The sequence below is a fragment of the Desmodus rotundus genome, chromosome 3 (genome assembly GCF_022682495.2).
Source record: "Desmodus rotundus isolate HL8 chromosome 3, HLdesRot8A.1, whole genome shotgun sequence".
Lineage (NCBI taxonomy): Eukaryota > Metazoa > Chordata > Mammalia > Chiroptera > Phyllostomidae > Desmodus > Desmodus rotundus.
This window is the reverse complement of record NC_071389.1, coordinates 110544978-110567068: the sequence shown is the minus strand read 5'-3', so window position 1 is coordinate 110567068 and position 22091 is coordinate 110544978. Positions and strand designations below refer to the sequence as shown.

At 46.5% G+C, this 22091-nt stretch overlaps 1 protein-coding gene, 1 long non-coding RNA gene and 1 pseudogene across 2 annotated transcripts; all 3 read right to left on the bottom strand.

Moving 5' to 3' along the window:
- The window catches only part of LOC128780384 (ATP-dependent DNA helicase DDX11-like), a 129727-nt pseudogene extending 128837 nt beyond the window's left edge, over positions 1-890 (bottom strand).
- Positions 891-990: 100 nt separating this feature from the next.
- On the bottom strand, positions 991-4389 carry LOC139440798 (uncharacterized). The gene is made up of 3 exons (XR_011651016.1): positions 4219-4389; positions 3497-3632; positions 991-1058 (listed from the first exon to the last, which is right to left on the bottom strand). It is a non-coding gene; the product is annotated as an uncharacterized lncRNA (long non-coding RNA).
- Positions 4390-10412: 6023 nt separating this feature from the next.
- LOC128780383 (maestro heat-like repeat-containing protein family member 1) lies at positions 10413-19383 on the bottom strand. The gene is made up of 8 exons (XM_053919720.1): positions 19282-19383; positions 16846-16962; positions 15610-15754; positions 14861-14904; positions 13975-14116; positions 13441-13493; positions 12766-12885; positions 10413-10747 (listed from the first exon to the last, which is right to left on the bottom strand). Exons 1-8 carry the CDS (start codon positions 19381-19383, stop codon positions 10559-10561), a joined length of 912 nt encoding a protein of 303 aa, XP_053775695.1. The 3' UTR covers positions 10413-10558.
- Positions 19384-22091: the final 2708 nt, after the last annotated feature.

The following is a 22091-nucleotide window of genomic DNA, read 5'->3' as shown; positions in this document are numbered from 1 at the left end:
TGGCAGGCCAGGAGACAGTTCCCTAATCTGGTAGCTAGGTGGGTTCTGCTTCCCAGCTCCAAAAATCCACAGCTCTGTGAACCCATGTCCAATAACTGGCCTACTCAGCCCTTCAACCTCGGTGCTCATACAACCAAAGTCTTACAGAAGAGGGACAGAGATTTTCTAGAGCCATGGCATTCACATCTGCTCTCCACGGCAAAGAAAGGTTAGGATATGTCTTTACCTCCACAGCCACCCAATCAGCTTACTTGTTTTATCTGTATTTATCTGTTATGTAAGGTTCCACTTGAATACCTGAGGTTTCAGGAAGAGGTATGACAACCACTTATTTAGGAGGCCAACTCCCACTTTACTACAGAAAACTGCAGTAGTGACTTGCACAAGATGGCACACAGAGCTGGCAGATGACTCCCTTCACACCACAGGGCCATGCCTACGAGACTTACTATGGCAGCCCAGAAAAGCTGCAGAAATACAGGAATGCTGGCAGGTGTAGCTCATTGTGGGAAAAGTCAGAAATGGGGAAGCAAAGGAAGATTGGCTCTGGCATTAAAACACAGTCATGGCAGGTGTGTAGGGAGAGCCACAAGGCTTTGCCAAAGGTTGGAACTATGCTGGCTAGTGGCTCCCTTTGCCACCAGCTTAGGAATCCATAAAGCAAGATGTAGCAGCGATTCACAGCTCTCTCTTAGGCCCCACAGCAGTCTGAGGATGCTTCTCTCCCCAAGAAAACTGTAAATTCTCAGGGGGCAGAAATAATATCTTTTAGAGCTCCATATCCCCACTGGGCTCACAACAGTGTTGCCCACAGAAGAGGCTCAAATGTAAGCCATGGGCAGCAATCTGGGGTCAGAAGTGGCCTGGCAAATGTGCCTTACCACTCTCATCCCCCCCAAACCTTCCCTTCTCCATTTTACCAGACCTCAAGGTCTCAAAACAGCAATTGACCTCCCAGTCCAAACATTCTGCCCTTTTACTCACTGGTGTGAGGTCCTCCTGAATTACCAAAATGGTGGAGTTCATCACCTCACGCTGCAGCTTTACTGTCTGGGGCACTAGAGAAAAGGTAGACATGAAGAGGGGGGTCAGTTTACTCCCACTTCTTTGTTGCTTTGGGGGGCAGGAGAAGACAGACACGTAGGACTTTTAGGGACAGTCCTGATCTTCAAAGGCTGGGTTGAGCCCCAGATGTAAACCCCCACCCATCTGCCTCAAACCAGGGTAAGAGTGAACTAAAACAGTATGTTCATCAAGGTGGCACTGGAGCCTCAGCCCTTGCCAGTGTCCCACTACTGCCCTCACAAATCTCTGCACGTCTCAACCTTTAGAACTGCAAACACTGCTCTCCTGTGTGAGCTCCCTCTAACTCAGTCTCCTTCCTGCCCTCCATGCAGCTCCTGCAGAGTCTACCCCGTCTCCCCTGACTGACATCTTCTCTGCTTGCCTCTGCCCATTGCCACACTCACATCTAAGTAACTTATCACACATTATCTTGCATTATTTTGCTGTGTGAACAGCCTCATCTCCCCCACCTGAGAGTGAGCTCATTGAGAGCAGGGACACTTGGGAGCCTGACACTTGTGCATATTTTCTGTCCCTCCACTGTGCTGGGCACACAGCGGAGGTGTGAACGCTTGGTTGCAGTGGAATCCTGCAGTCCAAGAAAATCACACCGAACCACTGTAAAATGGACTGCACAGTGGGCACTGGACTGAAAGCACCTCACATATGCTTTCTCATTTAATTGTCACTGAAAATGCCTCAAGGTGGGTATTAATGTTACCTCCATTTTCCAAATGAGGACATAGAGGTACAGTCTAAAATTGCTGCATCAAAATTTTATTTTCAAAAATATTTCAAAACCACACATAGAATTGCAGAATATGAGGTCTGTCCGGAAAAATTCCAGCCATTGTTAATATACCAACACTTCACGTGACAGCCATGTAACCTGGCAGCCAATGACTGGAATGTGCAGGGATGAACAGCGATAAATGCACTGTAGAGTAACTGGGGATGGTAGACACCACTGAGTGAGCATGTGTACTGTGTGGCCGTTGCATTCAAAATGACTGAGTAGGGCAATGAATCTACATCCAATTTTTACATTAAGCTTCAACTTTTTTCCTCAGAAACTTTGGATGATTCAGAAGACGTTTGGGGACAATGCAATGACTGCAGCACAAATAAAAGGGAAAACAGGATTCAAATAATTGTGAAGCTCTCAGGCCCAGCCCTCCTCTAGACACCCTGCTCAGTATTCTGGCTGTCTAGGAAGCCTTCCTTGAGAAAGCCTGCTCTAATATCGCCCCCTACATTCCAAGTACTACTTGCCTGCCTCTCACTTCAATAGATTCCTCTTTCACCAGAGCACAGATGTCTGCCAGCCAGGCAGTGTGTCCTGATGGACTGGGAGATCCATGATGACATAGCTACTACTCCCTGCTGCTCCATCCCCTCTCCCCACCTTGAGCTCATCTGGGACTCTGCTCCCTGTGTGGGTAGCTTCAGTAAGAGACCCTGATTCAAAGGATGGCTGGTCCGGGGGAAGAGGACCGACGACCTGCCAGTTGGCAGGTAACCGATTCCCAAAGCTAGGAGAGTGGATTTCTCTCTCTTACCCTTTAGTGAACTGAGTGGCCTTGCCCAAAACCTTATAAAGAAAATAGGTAATCTGCCAACAAGCGCTTATAAAGGTAGGCCTGCTGGGGGAACCAAAGCAACATTTGTGATAGATCCAGACCACTAAAACTGAAAAGCAGGAGGAAAGAAAAAGAAAGGCAGCTTTCCCTGGAACACAGGAGTCAAAAGAAATCCACCTCAGGGTAGAGCTGTTCTTACTGGGCAGTTGGAATTCCCAGTCTGCCCCCCAAGCAGGGAAATCTGGTCAAAATACCCTCCTCACCCTAGCCAGATTTACACTGAGGAGAGCCCCATGTGGACACAACCAGAGGAAACTTCCCACATCAGCCCTTTCTGTATGTAACAGTCCTTCCTTCATAACATAAATCAATATGAAGTAAAAAGGAAGGATCACAAGACCACTGATCAAAAGAAGGCCCACGGTGAACAGACCAACTGATCTTGAAGAAAATCAAGCAAATTCAGTTGCTAGCTATCGACAATTGAATTTAAGCAGGAAACTAAGCAAACAAGAACAACAGAGGCACAATCATACATACAGAGACAGTTTGATTGTTGTGGGATGGGTTAGGAGTGTGGGGGAATGGGTGAAGAGGTGAGGGGATTAAGAAGTACAAATAGGTCATCACAGAATAGCCAAAGGGATGCAAAGTACAGAAAAGGGAATGGAGTAGCCAAAGAACTTATACGCATGACCCATGGACATGAACAATGCCTGAGGGAGTGGGTGGTGCTGGGTGTAGGGGACAAAGGGGTAAAATCGGGACAAGTATAATAGCACAATCAATAAAATAAAATTTAAAAAATAGAAAACTAAAGCCAAAGAGACAAACACCAGAGAGATACTTACCATATTGGCCTGAGTCTCCGTAGGACTAGATGCATCCTTTTGCAAAAATTCTGTGGGTGGCAGGCAGAGCACACTGTTGAAGCACATTCGGAGTAGCTCTACTCCTTCTTCTACCTCTAAGAGGGGCCCCAGCATCCTAAGAAACAGGAAGAAAAATTGTAACTAGACCATGAAGGTCAGGAATAACTGCTGAGAAAGGTAAAGAAAGAGATGGTAGAGACAGAGGGGAAGGTGGGAGTAAGGAAGAGAAAGATAACAGAAGAAAGAGTAATAAGAGGAAAGGAGGAACTGTAAGAAAAGGTGAAAGGAGCCAGGAAGGTGGAAAGAAGGGGACTAAGGGAAAGAGGCCCTCGCCTCATGACTACCACAGGAAAGGGTACTGCTAATTTGGGAGGATATATTATTCTTTGGTTCCCCAGATGTTTTCAGAGAATGGGCATCAGTGATGGAGATGGAGATGCCTAGCCGGGGCAGCCCTGACAGCAAAAAGAAGCCTAGGAAGAAGTGACAGCGAGTCTCATCTCCAGGCCATCTGTTTCAGGTGCTTTGAAAATCCCATCCAAAAAATCCTGGCAAAAAAGTGGCAGACACTGTCCATTAAACTGCTACTGCTCCCTTATGCTAGAAGCACAGGCAGAAAATAAGTGGTGGGGATTGACGAGGGAAGAAAGAGCTGAAATAGAACCAGGGCAGAGAAGACAGAGTGGATGGCATGTTGTTACCTGAAGTTAGCGATGATGTTCATTGCCTTCTGTCTAATGGGGCTGGAGATGCAGTCCAATGGCTCCTCCCTGATAAGCTCCTATCACACACACACACACACACACACACACAATGGGTGGCAGACAAAGATGTTTTTCCTGTCTGCCTCTGTGTTTACCTGCTCTGGGCTGTGTTCATCAGAAGGTGGAATCTGGAATTTCTAGGGACTTCCAAAGACTCTGAGGTCCGCTCCCCTCTCCTACTTCCAACCACACCTTCCCCCAGCACTCACATCTGCCTTGAGGATGGGAAAGGGAATACTGAGGCAGGAAAAGGACACTGGAAAATCTGGACTCCTACCTTCAGGTCTAGCCTAGGAGCGCTACCAAGGATTCCCAGGAGACCCGTCCTCTCTCCTCTCTGCATTTCCACCTCCATCCTCCTGAGAGGTACTTACCACCATGAGGTTTATTACTGACAGTTTCTGGGGGAAACTGAATCCACAGACCAAGTGCTGCTGGCTACTCAGGATGTTTGTCAGGATGGTCAGGGCGTCCAGGTAATCCTGCTGCAGGTTTGTGTCCTGAATGAACCAGGAAGCTGATAGACCTCCAAGGTGAGCATGACCCTGGGACCAGGGCACACTACCTATGGCAAGTCTGGGGGATGAGGAGCTAAGCCTTCTGTAAGCTTCCTCAGGCTGACACTCTGCATCTTCCCTGTGAGGGCAGCCCAGGACATCCCTGTGGGGATGGGGCCAGCCTGCTCAACAACCCCCTTCCTGACTCCGCCTCATAGAACTCCTCAATTAGGATAGATCTAGCTTCCTTGTCTCTCAAGATACCATCTTTCCTGTGGATAAGTTCTTCTGAAGCATATCTAGTTGGGAATGGAAAAGGCTTCGTCTCCATCCCTGGGGACCCATGCTGTGGTCGAACAGCAAAGGCAGGAGAATAGTATGGGGCTTCTTCTATCTCCCCTGAATGCTTCCTCCTATAACTATCAGGCAATTTAAGCTTTACTCATCCCTTCATTGGAGAAGGCAGTGTAGAGCCCAGAGACACATTAGGTAGCATGCCAGCAGGGAAGGGGACACTTCCTAACAGACTCAAAATTCCTGTGGTCCCTGCTTGGCCAATTAGAATCTCAAGTGGGATTAAGTGAAAGGATTGAAATGTCAGAGAAGAAACTGTACTAGCCTCACCCCCTGACTCCCATTCAAGGCCAGGCATTTTTCTGGAAGGGCAGGGGAACAGATGGCAGAGAAGGGATGCTGGAGCAGCAGAGTAAGCAGGAAGTACCTTTTCCACGATGCAGTTTTGGTAGTGCTGCAGGACCAAGGCCAGGATGCCATCTAAGTATGGGAAGATGGCTTCCTTGCTCTCTACAATAACTTTGCTGAAGATTAAGCATATCATATAACACACCATCGCCCATTCCCTTTGCTGATGTTCCTGTAGGGGGAAGAGGAAAACTTGGCTCCTCCTCGCCTAACCCACCTTACCTGATGGGGAAATGGAGGCTCAGTGAGGAAAAGGTGGCCCAGAGGGTAAGGGAGGGAAGATGGGGCAGTGGAATGGTGAGCAATTTGGGGAAGAGGGCATGCAGCTGGTGATATACCAGGGCCTAAAGTGTACACAGGAGGGGGCAAGAAAAACGGAGGGGTGGGGGAATCTTTCCCACATTTGGTTGGAGGGAAAGAGAAGCCCTTTATAGGTGTGTCACAAAGCCTCAGAGAATTGGGAGGCTGTGGTGATGGGGTTGCCTTGGAAGGCTCTTTGTGGGAGGTGGGCAGAGCCCTCTGGGAATGGTATGACCTTCATGAGTTGCGGGATTGGCGACGTGTCCTTGTCAGTGAGGACAGCACTATAGAGTCCCACTTCTTCCAGAACTATCTTCAGATGTTTCCTGGACACGACACTGAGCGCCACAGCAATGCCCTGTAACAGGGAGAGCCTCAACCCCATGCCACAGCTCAGGGTGAGCCAAGCACCTGCTATGCTCTCCAGAAGTGGATTTAGAGAGAAGAAGGGAGAGGAAAGGAGAGCAGAGAGCAAAGGGGGGAAAAGAAATGGAAGGGAAATTCGGTTGCCTAGACTTGCCCTGTTTTAAATCCAGATGGAGAAGAAACTATCTTTGCAAGAACTTATTCAAGAAGACAATGAATAACAAGAAATTAAGAGTCCCAGGTTTTAAAAAATCTTGGTGTTATCAAATCCAACATTGTACAATTGAGGATACTTTTATATGTACTAGGAATTCAGAGAATGGTTGTTCTGACAAGGGAACAGAGGGGGAAGAACAGATCTCAGGCACCTATTCGACAGGACTGGGTAGCTAATCAGAGAGGAGATGGAAGAGAGGGAAGAAACAGACAAGCCCACATGTCTAGTTTAGGAGAACAGAAGACAGCAGTAACTCTGACCAAAATAGGCAGGTGAAATGGTGAGCCTGTCTAGGTTGGAGAGAGAGGAAGGAGCGAGTCCCTGGTGGTGTTGTATAGGAGGTGTGGCACCACAACCAAGTGGAAATGTTTTCAATGCCAGGGGATCTGAGAGTTGGAGCTAGAAGTGGATCTGGGAATCAACAACCTAGAGAGAGCCAAAAGCACTAGGGCTTGGGGACTGACTGTCTGGTTCCCACCAGGGGAAGCCTTTAACTTAAATCCCTCTGTCTCATAACAGGCCCCTTTGACTGCAGTGTCAGCCGATCTTCTTCCGAGAGCTTATGCAATGAGGATGCCTGGGCACAGAGCCAAAGAAATGCTCAACACAGACATGCAGGTGCCAGCTGTTTGCCAACTGGCTCATTCATATTGGAAGGGCCACCATTCAGACCCTGCAGCAAGAGAAGGCAGAGTGGAGGACCTCGGGACACTCACAGGCTCCAAGACACAGATCCTGAAGAAGGAGATTTAGTGGCACTCATAGACTTTTGAACTCCAAGTAGATGAAGGGAAATTTTTACCTTATTAGAAAGGTCAATTAGAATCCACTAGGGACTAGTGGAGTATCAAAAGGGGATTCTACGCATAGGGCCCACATGGCAACGGTGATCCTGAGACAGAAGAACGAAGTTGGAGGAATCACGCTACCTAATATCAAATCATAGCATAAGGCCATAGTAATCAAAACAGTCTGGTCCTGGCATAAAAACACACACAGATCAATGGAACAAAATACAGAGCCCAGAAATAATCCCACACCTTTAGAGTCAATTAATATGAAACAGAGAAACTAAGCACATACAACGAGCTGAAGATAGTTTATTTAATAAATGGTGTTGGGAAAATTGGACAGACATGTGCATGAAAATGAAACTAGACCACCTTCTGCACCACACAAAAGAATAAACTCAAATGGGTTAAAGACTTAAACACTAGAGACCAAACCATAAAAATCCTAGAAGATAACATAGTCAGCAAAATCTCAGACATAGCTCATAGTAATATTTTATCAGATACTTCTCTCCTGGCAATGGAAACAAAAGAAAAAATAAACAATGGGACTATATCACACTAAAAAGTTTTTGCACACCAGAGGAAAATATCAATGAAGTAAAAAGAAAACCCATAGGACAGAAGAACATATTCGCCAACACATCTGATAAGGAGTTAACATCCAAAATGTATAAAGAACTTATAAAACTCAACACCAAAAATACCTACAACCCAATTGAAAAATAGGCTAAGACCTGAACAGACACTCTCCAAAGAGGACCTACACATGGCCAATATACATATGAAAAGATGCTCAAGGTCACTAATCACCAGAAAAACGCAAATTAAAACCACAAAGATGAAATGTCACACATGTCAAAATGGCTATCATCAATAAATCAACAAACACCAAGTGCTGAGGATGTGGAGAAAGGGGAAGGCATTTGCACTGTTGGTGCAGAATGGTGCAGCCACTGTGGAAAGCAGTATGGAGATACCTCAAAAACTTAAACATGGATCTGCTGTTTGTCCAGTGATCCCACTTCTGGGAATATATCCCAGGGAACCCAAAACACTAATTCATTTGAACGTAAGCAACCCTGTGTTCGTCACAGCGTTATTTACAATCGCCAAGATATGGAAGCAGCCCAAGTGTCCATCTGTGCATGAGTGGGCAGAACAACTATAGGACATTTACACAGTGAAATACTACTCAGCCATAAAAAAGAAGAAAATTTCACCCTTTGTGACACTACCGATGGATCTCGAGTATGTTATGGTAAGTGAAGTAAGGCAGAGTAAGACAAATACCAACTGATTTCACACACATGTGGAATCTAAAGAACAAACTGAACTCACAGGCCACATAGATACAGACTCATAGATAGAAAGCAGGCCGACAGCTATGGGGGACATGGTTAGGTAGTGGAGGGATTGAGCAAAAGGGAAAAAGGACTCATGGGCATGGACAACAGTGTGGTGACTGTGGGGGCAGGGGTATAAGCAGACTAAATGGTAATGGAAAAAATACAATAAAAATAAATTAATTTTAAAAGGAAGGGGGTTCTATTCTGTCCCTCTTCCTATGTCACCCTTAGCCATGGCTTCCACTCATCCTGGTCATCATCATCATCATTATCATCATCCTAACTGACATCATCAGAATATTAGTGTTTAGGTTGTAGCAGCCTTATACATGTCATTTCATTGACCCTCACACTAACGCTCTGAGGGACACTGCTCTGCAGAGAGGGAAAACATGTTTCCCAAATCTAAACATCCAGCCCAGATCAGAGTTCCAAATCTACAGGGTTAATGGACATCTCCACCTGGCACCCCCAATGCCTCCTGGTCAAAATTGAGTGCTAGCAGAGAGTTCACTTTTACTTCTTTGTCAAAGAACTCTGCATTCCAGTCCCACTAGACCCCTGACTGTCCTCTAGATGGGCCCCCTAAAGCTCCTGATCCAGAGTCTTGACTCGCAGTGTTATGTCAAGTGGGAATGACTGCCTCCCTCCTTCTTTGAAACCGGCCTCAAGCAGCCCAAGTCCCAGGCAGCCCACATGGCCACTATGCCTCAGCGACAGTTCACGTAGCCTTCAGTAGGCCATTCTGTGTAGTTAGCTGTCCCCTTCCTGTACGTGTCATCTCCCCAATGATACTGTTTGCACCTTGGGCTTGGTGAGCCACTGCTCCTGCTCACAATGGTCATGGGTGCTCTGAGAATCTGGCAGGGGAAGGGCCTTGGAAAGGGGAGGCCTCAGAGCATGGACACCAACACACAACTCAGCAACACGTGGAGAGTGCGTGGGTGCCAGGCGTTCTTCTCACTGCCTTTACATTTTATCCTCAAAACCACCCTACAACACATGTCACTTCTGTGGGATTCCACCAAAAATGCACAATCTGAATCTAATCATGACGAAATATGAAACAAACCAAAACCTAGGCACATTCTGCAAAATGAATGGTCTGTACTCTTTTAAAATGTCAAGATCATGCCCATGACTGGTGTGGCTCCATGGGTTGGGTGTATCCCACAAAGCGAAATGCCCCAGGTTCGATTCCAGTCAGGGCAAAAGCCTGGGTTGTGGGTTCAGACCACAGTCAGGACTTAGGCAAGAGCACACCCATCAATATTCTTCCCACATGTCGATGTTCCTTTCCCTCTCTTTCTACCTCCCTTCCCCTCTCTATCCCTGAAAATAAATAAATAAAATCTTTACAATGTCAAGGTCATGAAAGATAAACAGGAGGAACTTGTTCCAGATTACAGAACAATGAAGGAAATGACAACTGAATGCAGTGCTCGATTCTGAATTAGACTCTGGACCACAGAAAAGAATGGTGTTCTTTTGACTTAAAACACACTGTTGGGACAATTGATGATTTTCAAACTGGGTCTGTAAATGAGATAATAGTGCTGCAGCAACTATTAATTTCCTGGTTTGGGTACTGGACCGTGCTTACGTAAGAGAATATCTTATTTTTAGATAATGTACACTGAGGTATTTAGGGGTAAATGAGCATCATGACTGCAGCATCCATTTCAGGTTCAGAAGATGCAATAATAATAACACAAATAAATAAATTACATAATTTATATGGGAGATGATAAAGCAAACATGGAAAAACATTAAGATTTTGCAGAGAGAATTTCATGGGAGAAGAATAAACAGGAGTTCTTTGGGGTTTGTTTTTGCAACTTTTCTTTAAGTATAAAATCATTTCAAAATTTAAAAAAGACTTTTTAGGAAATATCCCGTACACATCATAGCCCCATCTTACGTATCATAGCCCCATCTTACAGAGGAGGACACTGAGGCACAGAGAGGTTCAGTTACTTGCTCAAGGGCACACAGCTAATAGGTGACAGGGCTGGGATTCCAACCCAAGTGGTCTGCTTTGCCAGGTTTGAGCTTCTAGCCACCTTGCCAGCCTGCCTGCCTCTCAAACTGAAAAGGCTCCCCCTTTGCCAGTACACTCTGCATCACCTCCCTCTCCCGCAGCTCCTCATGGGAAGTTTGGAGCAGGGCAGAGAGCATCATCTTGATCACTTGCTCATTCCTTGCGGTCCACAGGGAGAAGCCATAGAATTTATACAGGAAAGCCTAGGAGAGGTAAGGGGCAGGGTCATGCATAGCTTGGAATAAGGCTAAGGCAGGCATTCCCAACACTAGCCACCACCTTTGCCCACAGCCCTATCTTTCACCCTGCCCTCTTGCTCTCTGAGGCATCTGGATAAGGCAGCAATCCTATGAAGCAGGGGTGAAAGGGAAAAGAAAGCTGCATTCCTAATTTCTCAGCATTTAGGGGTCATCCTTCACAAACCTTCCCATTGCCACCTTCGAAATAAACCACAGTGCCGTAAATTCATATAAGTTTTAAATCAAAATTGCATAACTGGAAAGATACTCTTAGGTAGTCCTTCTCTCTCCCTCCTCTGAATTTCAGTGGCCTTTGTCCTTGCTTACTGCACTTTGCCCAGACTACCTTGTAATACCAGTCACTGGACTCACACACTCCCTACATCAGGGTCTCTGCACTTCTTATTTCTCTGTCTAGAACCTTCTTCCCTGGGCTCTTCAAAATGTCTCATTCCCATCTGTCAGATCTCACCTCAGTGAGCCTTCCCTGACCTCCAGCTCACCATGTCTATAGCAGTGCGGTGAGTATCTTGAGGCACTCCCAAACAGCCCCTCTATGGGCATCTCTTGCCCCTCTGGTGGATGCTCATGGTGTGTCCTTCAGACCTTAGGGTTCTTTCCCTTCAACTGGCTGCAGGCACTTTTGTTAACAGCTACAGCCTGCAGCCTTCAGGGAGAGACCTGCCTAAGGTGAGGGGGGTGGGAGGGGGGAACCTCCTTGTCCTGGGGGCCTGGGAGCTACAGTGCTTCATTACTTACTACATTGTTCTGTCTCCTGTCCCTGCCCTGACCAACCAACCTTGGAAACCTGGAGCCAGTGACAGACTAAAGTGGGGGCCGGCTACAAAAGTCCCCTCACTTGTCTCCAGGCAGGAGAGACTGCAGGGCAGTTTCCATCCAGGCCTCCCAGGGGATCAGCCTTAGCCTCTCCTCCCTGCTCTACTTCCTTGTTAAATCATTTGACAAGAATCCTCCCCTGACCTAAGGCACCTACTTTTCTGTGTAGCTGGCAAATGTCTGCACATCTTCCCAGACTTACTCCTCTGCAGGAGACTCACCTTCCTAGTTTGTCTAGGAGGAAGGCAGTTTCCCTGGATGCCAAACTTTCAGTGCTAAAATCACAAACTTCTTGAGCAAACCTACACAGTGGACCACTCTGAGAAAGCTTCTCTGTCCAGCCCCCACAGGCCTCCTCTGTGCTCCCAAGCACAGTGTATTTTCCCACCCTGACACAACACTGAGAATGACTGCCCATTTCCTTGTCCATTCACTCAAGCAGACAATGGTTTCCTGAAGGCAGGCAGGGTCTGTGTCTTTTATATATGAAGACCCTGCACCCAGTCCAGTGTCTGCTGTGCTACAGGTATTTAGTACACATGTTAATAACTTAATAAGATCAGAATTCCTGCTTGGTTCATTGTGTATCCCTACCAACCACTGAAGCTTCACAGATGCTAACCCAGGAGCACATGGAAAAGCCAGGGAAGGAACCCAGGCCTTCGCTACCAGAGACCTTGGGCTCTGTGAGCAGAGGAGCCTCTACTTCTTCCTCAGCTCTGTATCCCTGACAGAAAGCACAGTCCCTGGTCTATGGTGTGCCCTTGACTATTAATTACTTGGATTAACTTGAGTAAATCTGACTCCAAAATCAATGATCTTTCCACTGCACCCAAGTACCAGCTCCATTATGTTACGGAATACCAGGAGGTGTGATGAAGAAAGCAGAGGGCTAAGCTCTTGATAGAGCCTCAGACACTAAGCAAATGTAAGGCAGTTTGATGTTTCTGAAGTGCCAGGGGGACCACCAGTTTCTGGTCCTCTCCACCCCTCAATTCCCAGCATGCAGGAACACCGGCTTGCTCTTCCCCCATGGCCTGTACTACACGTACATTTCTACAGCCCCTTGTGTGACCACCAGGCTCCTCCACCAGCAGCCTCCACCCCAACCTCTGCCCTTGCAACCACCACACACCCAGACACACCTTCTCGTCTCCGTCTCCGTCTCCATGATTGCTGAAGTAAGTTATCATCTTCAAGAGCACTCTGATGAGCTGCTGCAGCCAGTCGTCATCATTGATGGCCACTAAAGACTGATTTAAAAACTGAGGAAGAGGAAGGGACAAGGACCACAAAGCACAGTGGCAGGCCTTCTCTGCCCCACAGAACGGGGTCAAGAAGAAGCAAGAAACAGGGGTCATGGTCTGTACATGTGGAAAAAGGAGTGAACTACATGCTGGGGGCCGTCAGGACTGGAGAATGAGAACACGTGACAATGACGGTAATGCCAGTTACATGTGTGAGGCCTTTTGCAATTTACAGGGCCCACTCCGATGTCATCCTATCTAATTCTGGAGGATGAGAGGAACTTGCAGTTTACAGATGAGGAACCTGAGGCATGTGAAGGCTAAGTAACTTGCCCAAGGACAAACAGCTAGGGCCCTTTCCCTTATTCTCCTTGATATAGGGCCTTGAAGTTGTGGAAGGTGAGACAGGATTAGGATAGAGTCAGAGACTGAGGCAGGGCCAGGAGGCAAGGGACCACAGAAGGATCTTCCCTGAGCTTCAATCTCTAGCGTGACTAGGCTCTCCTCCCTCAGGATCCTGAAGAGGGAAAAGGAGGCAAGCGTGGAGGGAGGGAGTTCTGGGGGACTGCTTACCTGGAGCAGCCTGTCCTCCCATTCATTCTGACTCAGGTTCTCCTCAGAGTGATCTAACAAAGGAAAGAGCATGGGACCCACCCAACCGTAAGGCGCCAGCCAGAGAAGGGAACACTTAAAGACCATGCAGCACTCAGCCTACAGGATAACTGCTCTCCCACTTCACAGGGCTCCAGAAGATGAATGACTTTCCAAAGGTCAAACAGACACAGCTGGCCAGGGTCAGAGTGAGGATACAAAACTGGTCTGTCTGTTTCCAAAACCCACATTCTTCCCTGATCCTCTGTCCATAAGAAGGGGCAGGAGTCATTCTGGGAATTCTGGAGCCACAGAACTCTGGACTGCATATCTGCTCAGTGCCCAGCATCACCCAAATAAGCAGACATGTCCAACAGCATCTCAGAGGGACAGAGAGACTGATCTCAGTTTCCCTAACCCAAAGGAAGGTCCATCCTGTACCTTGAGACTCCACCTCTTCTGGAGTCTGCCCACCATCCCTGCTCCATTCCTCTCTGCTCCTCAGCAATCCCTTACCTTCCAGTATCTTCAACAGCTGCGGGATTGCCTGGTTCCACAGATGGCCCACATTGGAGTGGATAACAGGGTGCAGGGAATGAAGTAGCCTTAGAGAACTTGCACCCAGCTCCTTTACCGTGTAAGGCTCCTGGGAAAACACCTGAGAAGCAAGAAATGCAAGCAGGAGAAAGAATTGAAGGGAAGAGAAGGAAGAAAATTAGAACCAACAGAATGGTAGAGCTGGAGCTTTCTTTTCCACCTGTTGAACCCTACATCTTCCAAGATGATTTTGAAACATCACCTCTTCTGTGATGCCTTTTTGACTTCTGGATCCCATATTAACTCATTGTCCTTAGAAGACCCCATTGTACCCTGTGCATTAGTCTATTAGTACATTGATCACACTGGATTATAGATGGTTATTCCCAGGCTTGTCTTCCCATTAAGACCGTACAGCTCAATGGTAGGGCAACATTTATCACTCTATGTGCTAGACATTTTGAACACTTGGAGTGATGTCTCCAAGTCAAAATGTCTACACATAAAGTCTGGGCAAATAGAGAAGCTCAAAACAGAGGTCCAGAAAGGCATATGGACTTGTCCAAGGTGAACAGACAGCAGCTCACAATAAGGCTACATACGAGACAGGCTGGACCTTTCTCATTCCCTAGTCTTTCCCCACCTCCAGACCCCAACACTATACTCCCAGTTCCCTGCTCCAAGGACTTTGGCCCTGATGATCCTAGGTGTTACCTATTTAGTCCACATCCAGTGTAATGCCTGAAAGAGCGCAGTACTCAACTCTTTGTGGATAAGTGTATAGACGGATGAATTGATGGGTGGATGGATGGGTAGATGGAAGAATGGATGGATGGAGATGTAGTGTTCATCTGGTATCACTTACAACAAGTTGAGTGAGGAGTCTCTGTGATAAGATGACCTGGGTGGCTAAGTTAAAGAGAAGATAAAAGAAGAGAACAGAGTCAGTGCTCACTCCAGAATGCTCAACCTCCAGACTCCACTGGCAGTTCCCCATCAGTACTCCATCAGTACAGAGGAGGAGGAAGAGCAAAGTGGAGAGGGAAGGTCCATATCAATGCCATGGGAATTTGTGACTTTTGACTCAGTCTAAAAACAAAACATTATATTTTGGCCTATTAAATACATACAAAACATACATACACCAAATAATGTGCTGAGCAGACACCCGAACTCTACCCTTGACTCCCTGTGGGATTAGAGGTCAGGGATGGGGTGAGCCCAGAGTGTGGCTCAGACTTGGGGCAAAGGAAGAACTAAGGGTCAGGAATGTCTGCGTATTCATTAAGTTGTGATTAACTGTGCTCACACATCTCAACTCCAGTGTTTTAAAATGAGCAAAAAAGGCAAGAAGGAACTGTGTCTTCCAGAGGTGTCCCCTTTCATCCATAAGGCCAAATGCCCTTAAACTGTTGTCTTAACCCTTTGCCGTACTCCTCCCATCATGGCCCAGGCTTGGGACCTGCAGCATCCCCCGGAAATCTGGACCCTCTCCCTGCACCCACCACTCCTGCAGTGTCTCAGCCAGCCTCCCATCCCAGCACTCCATGCTCACAACAGCCTGAGTTTCCACAGTGAGAACCTGTCCCCAGGTGGCCCTGCTCTTGTACTTACGCATGTGGTGAAAGTCACTAAGGTTGGGAACCTCGCCCAGGGAGAGGACCTTCAGAGCCTTTTCCGTGGCTGCCTTGCTCAGGGGCACAATGGCCGAGATGTTGCTGGGGTAACATGCCAAAGTGATCAGTTTGGGCAAGGGTACCTGGCAGGAGATGTGGCAAGAACGTCAATGCCAAGCCTCCAATCAATCCCAGTCCCTAGTCCTCCAACCTCATGACCTTGTCTTTTTTTCCTGGAGGGGCATTTGAGCCTGTATACACAGCCTCCGTCACCCATTCACATTCATTTTCTCTCTCTCTTCTTCCTCCATCGCCCTCCATGTCTGCCTCCCTCCCTCTCTCCCTCTCTCCTTCCCTCTCCATATTGGTAAAAATAGAGCCAAGGTATAGATTAAAATTACACTATGCAGGACTTGATTAGATAGATGGGGGCTTCTTGAAATTTGGAAAGTATGACTTGTAATCAGCTTCACTGGGGAACCTTCCAGGGACAGAATTGTGCTGAAGGTCAAGAGGCAAAGCTTCTGGGAGGGAGAGTAAATCTTATGTTCTTTTCTTCCCAGGCCCTTCACTCAGCTCTGAAACAAATCAGCTCATTTGAGCCCCCAGGATCCCCTAGAGGCTGCTAATTGCAGGCAGGGAATATGATCACCCCCCTCTTTTACAAAAGACACTGAAGCTAAGACAACAAAATACTCAAGATTTTACAGCTAGAAACTGGCTAGGCAGGACTGAAGCTCAGGCTTCCAGATCCACCACCCTCTTTTGTTTCACTGATTACTTCTCAGAAGTGTTCAGGCACTTGAGTGGAACCAAACTGAGGTGGAAAGGGGTGGAAGAGACAGCATGGATTAGATGGAGGTGGGGACAGTCATGTAGATTGCGGTCTGAGGGCCAGGATAGTGATCTAGGAGCCAGGGAAGGAGAAAAAGGAGAGGTCAGTTTGATCCTAGATATTTGTACCATTTCCAGAATTTCTGAACACATTATTTGAATGTCCTCTTCATTCTGGAATAAGAAAAGGAAAGATTGAAATGTGAAGCTAATGCTAGCTAAGTCTCTGGGTTCAAGGCTTCTCCTGTCTCACTGCACAGGGTTTTAGAGGCCAAAGGCCCTTCCCACATGCTAGGCTACCCTCTTCTTGCCTTTATGCTTCCAACCCTGCCTTTCACTTCTTCCCTCCCCTGAGACCTGCCCCCATCCTCGGTCCCCTCTCTGCCCAGCCCCTGCTCACTGTGGGGTCAGGCTCGCTGAGCTGGGCAATATAGTAGATGATGGAGTTTGCCTCTGGCAGGGAGAGGTAGTTATGCTGGCTCAGCAGCTCGATGAATTCTAATAGAACCTTTGGCACCTGTGGGGGTTACAAACCATTACAACAAGACAAGACAGGGAGGCATGTCAGTGACTGCCAGTATGACCCTTCATGTACCAGGGGAGGACACAGAGAGCACAGAGAAGCAAAGCAGGTGAGGGGCTCAGATCTCCTGACTCCAAGCCCAGTGTGAATCTTCAGTGGGCTCTGGGTGATGACAGACCACCAGCCACTGAACTTGACCACTTCTGTCTGAACTTGACCACTTCTGTACTTTGCACTGAAGTTCTAAACCACTTCCTGCCACCTTCCTGGCAAAGTCGAAGCACTTAGCTTGCCCACACCTTATTTGCCCAGAGGGATATGAAAATTACCAGGAATGTTGGGTGGGGTGGGGGGGATCCAAGTCCAGGAAAGGTCCCATGTTCTGGCCTTCCTAGGAAAACCTAGGGATCAATCCCACAAGTCCAGAGGGACCGGCCTCAGGATTTCAGGATCTCCATTAAACTCCTGAGGATTTAGACTTTTTCCTTTAGGGATGATGCCACTGTTGTCCATTTGGCACCCAAAGCACTGCTCCCCTGTACCCCTGTCCTGTGTGATCCAGAGCTGGAAGCAGTCTCTGCTGTCTCCAACCCTGCCTGCAGAACATGTTAAAATATGGTTTCTCACCAGGGATTGAGTCACTGATTTGGAAGATAAGATAGCAGAAAACACACGATCACAGCAGCAAAAAGAAAACAGAATCCAAAAAAATGAAGATAGTCTAAGGGGACTCTGGGACAACTTCAAGCATACACATATTCACATCCTGGGGTGCTGGAAGGAGAAAAGAGCACAAGGAGTTGAAAACCTCTTTGAAAAAATAATACTGGAAAACGTCCCTAAACTGGTGCAGAAAATAGACATACGAGTCCGGGAAGTGTAGAGTCCCAAACAAAATGAACCCAAAGAGGCCCACACTAAGGCATGTCATAATTAAAATGCCAAAGGCTAAAGGCAAAGACAGAATTTTAGGAGCAGTAACATGAAAGCAGTTACTTACCTACAAGGGAGCACCCATAAGACACTCAGCTCATTTCTTAACAGAAATGTTGCAGGCCAGAAGTGACCAGCAAGAAATAGTCAAAGTGATGACAAGCAAGGACCTACAACCAAGATTAGTCTACCCAGCAAAGCTACCATTTAGAATGAGAGGACAGATAAAGAGCTTCACAGACAAGAAAGAGGTAAAGGAGTTCACCACTATCAAACCAGTATTACAAGAAGTGCTGCCCTGACTAGTATGGCTCAGTGGTTGGAGTGTCTTCCTGTAAACTGAAAGGACACGGGCTCATTTCCAGTTAGGGCACCTGCCTAGGTTGTGGGTTTGATCCCCAGTCAGGGCATGTAGGAGAGACAACTGATTGATGTTTCCACGTCTGTGGTTCTCTCCCTCTCTCTCTCCCTCCTTTCCCCTCTCTAAAATCAATAAGCTTGTCCTCAGGTGAGGATTAAAAATATGTTAAAGAGTTTTCTTTAAGAAGAAGAAGAGGAAGAAAAGAAGATGTAAAATATGAATAATAGTAACTTCAGGTCCTGATTGAGGCATAGATAAACATGGTTCACCTCCTGGCACAACCACACCCAACTTCCAACTAAAATGTGAAACCACCGTTGATCAGAACCATCAGAACTCAACTTGAGTGGAAGTCTGACAACTACGGAATTAAAGGACCCACATCCATCCAGACTGGTAGGAGGGGTACAGACGTGGAACAGGCTGGACCCACATCCATGTGTGGTGGATGTGAATTCAGGAAGGATATCAAAGGAGCAAGGAGTCCCAGCCCAATAACCAGGCTCCCCAGCCCAGAGTTCCAGTGCCAGAAAGATAAGTCCCCATAAGTTCTGGCTGCAAAAAAGGAGCGGGGATTGCATCACAGCAAGAAACTCCTAGAGTCCCAAGCAGGTGGCCTGAAAGAACCCACACACGAACTTCCTCAGACTCACTCCCTCTGACCTCCAGCACCAGGGTACCCTTTAAAAGGCACTAGTGGCATACCAGGAGGAATTGTTGTGCCTGGCATTAAGGCAGGACCTAGGAGTCAACTTTCTCTCAGACAGAAGAGCAGGCAGAGGACATTCTCCCCTTTCTGACCCTCACCAGACAGAGCCACCGAGCCAACAGCTGGTGTCATAGTTGAAGACCCACCCAGAAGATCCCCTGAGACTCTGTCCCACACAACTTACAGGCCCACCCAAACTGTTAATCATGACATTTCCATATGAATGGCTGGTCTTGACCCATGCTTCACAATTTCCTAAATCCTATCAAACAAGCAACATCAGGCCACAGTAAGCCCCCTACCCCTGTACTTCTTGCTCAGTGTCCCCAGGCTCAGTACTGGCAGCAGCCAGAGAAGATTCACAGCTTGGCTTTGCCTGGCCATCTCCAAGAACAGCACAAGTAGCAGCCATCTCAGAGTGCTTCATAGCTCAGGCAGGGTGGCTTTGGGTAGAACACAGTGTGGGCTTATCTTGAACTACATCACCCAGGAAACCACAGAGCCTGTGCACACAGTGCACAGCTACACACCATGTCAGAGTACCATCACCATGTCTCTGCACAGCTCATCCTCCACAGAGAGCAGAGGTGGGTGGTCAGTGGTTGCAGCCAGTCCTTGCAGCTGACTGGCCTGGGTAAATCCCTCCCATTGGCCTGCCAACAGCAATCAAGGATCAACTACAACAGGAAGGTATACTCAGCCCACATGAAGGGCGTAGCTGAAGTACTCTGCTCTGCTTGGATGATAGGGGAGGCTGGGCCACTGGACCCTATAGGACACCTACTGCATTAGGCCACACTACCAAGACAGGGAGTCATGGCAGCTCTGCCTAATACATAGAAACAAACACAGGGAGGCTGCCAAAATGAGCAGACCAAGAAACATGGCCCATATGAAAGAACAAGTCAAAACTCCAGAAAAAGAACTAAACAAAATGCAGCTAAGCAATCTACTGTCTAAGATGTAGAGTTCAAAACACTGGTTATAAGGATGCTCAGGGAAGTTAGCGAGGGCCTCAACAACATAAAAAATGATCCCATCAGAAGTGAAGGATACGCTAAATGAAATAAGGAACAATTTACAAGAAAATAACAGTAGAGTGGATGAAGCCTAGAATCAAGTCAATGATTTGGAATATAAGGTAGCAGAAACAATCTATCAGAACAACAACAAGAAAAAAAATAACCTAAAAACAAGAATAGTATAGCAGCCTCTGGGACAACCTGAAGTGGTCCAACATTTGTACCATAGAGGTGCCAGAAGGAGAGGAGAAAGAATAAGAAATTAAAAATCTCCTTGAAAAAAAATGGAAGAAAACTTCCTTAATTAAGTGAAGGAAATAGACATATACGTCCAGGAAGCACAGAGAGTCCCAAACAAGATGGATGCAAAGAGGCACACTCCAAGACACATCCTAATTAAAATGCCAAAGGTTAAAGATAAAGAGAGAATCTTCAAGGCAGCAAGAGAAAAGCAATTAGTTACCTACAATGGGGTTCCCATAAGACTGTCAGCTGATTACTCAAAAGAAACTTTGTAGGCTAGAATGGATTGGCAAGAAATATTCAAAGTCATGAAAAGCAACGACCTACAACCAAGATTGCTCTACCCAGCAAAACTATCATTTAGAATTGAAGGGCAGATAAAGTGCTTCCCAGACAAAAAATCTAAAAGGATTTGATCATCACCAATATGTTACTCTACGAAATGTTGAAGGGACCCTTTTAAGAAAAAGAAGATGATCAAAACTATGAACAATAAAATGGCAATAATACATATCTACCAACAACTGAATCTAAAATACTAACTGAGCAAACAAGGAGAAAAGAGACAGAATCACAGATACAGACAGAATTTTGATGGTTGCCAGATGGGAGGGGGATGTGGGGGAATGCGTGAAGAGGTGAGGGGATTAATCAGTACAAACAGGTAGTTACACAATAGCCATGGGGAGGTAAAGTGCAGTATGGGAAATGGAGTAGCCAAAGAATTTATACCCCTGACCCATGGACATGAACGATGGTGTGCGGATTATCTGGGGGCGTGGGGAATGCTATGTGGAGGGGAGCCAAGGGGGAACAGCTTGAAAAAGTGTTATGGAATCACCAATAAATTATAAAAAAAGAAAAATATGAACAATAAAATAGCATAAACTACATATCTACCATCGATGACTTTTAATCTAAATGGAGAAATCTCCAATCAAGATACAGGGAGGCTAAATGGCTAAGAAAACAAGGTCTTTTCATATGCTGCCTACAAGAGATTCACTCCAGATCCAAAGACACAACAAAGTCAAGAAATTATATTTCATGAAAACTGAAACAAAAAAAATAATCTTAACCAGCAATACTTATAGCAGATAAAATAGACTTTAAAACAAAGGCTCTGAGGAGAGACAAAGAAGGACACAGCAATTCCACATCTGGGTATTTACCTTAAGAAACACAAAACACTAAATTGAAAAGATGTGTGCATCCATATGTTCACGGCAGCATTAATTACAATAGCGAAGATATGAAAGCAACTGAAGTGTCCATCAGTAGATGAGTGGATGAAGAGGAAGTGGTGCATACATACAGCGGATTTGGGCTCAGCCACAAAAAAGAATGAAATCTTGCCATCTGCACCAACATGGATGGACTTAGAAAGGGCTGTGTTAAGTGAAATAAGTCAGAGAGAAAAAGACAAATGTCGTAAGATTTCACTTCTCTGTGGAATCTAAAAAGCAAAATAAATGAACAAGCAGAACTGACAGACTCAGAGACACAGAGAACATTTTGACAGTTGCCAGGTGGGAGAGGAGTAGGGGTGTGGGTCAAAATGGTGAAGGAGTAAGAAGTACAAATTGGTGCTTACAGAATACTCATGGGAAGTAAAGGACAGCATAGAGAATATGGTCAATGATATTGTGATGACCATGCACAGTGCTAGGTGGGTACTAGATTTATGGGGGTGATCACTTCATAAGCTATATAAACAAGTGTTTAATCACTGGGTTGTGCTCCTCAGACAAATGCAATACTGGGTGTCAAGTGTTATTAAAAATACAAAAAATACTTAAAAGATAAGAATTAAAATATATACATATGGCTTCTCAGATCCCACCCAAATGAGATG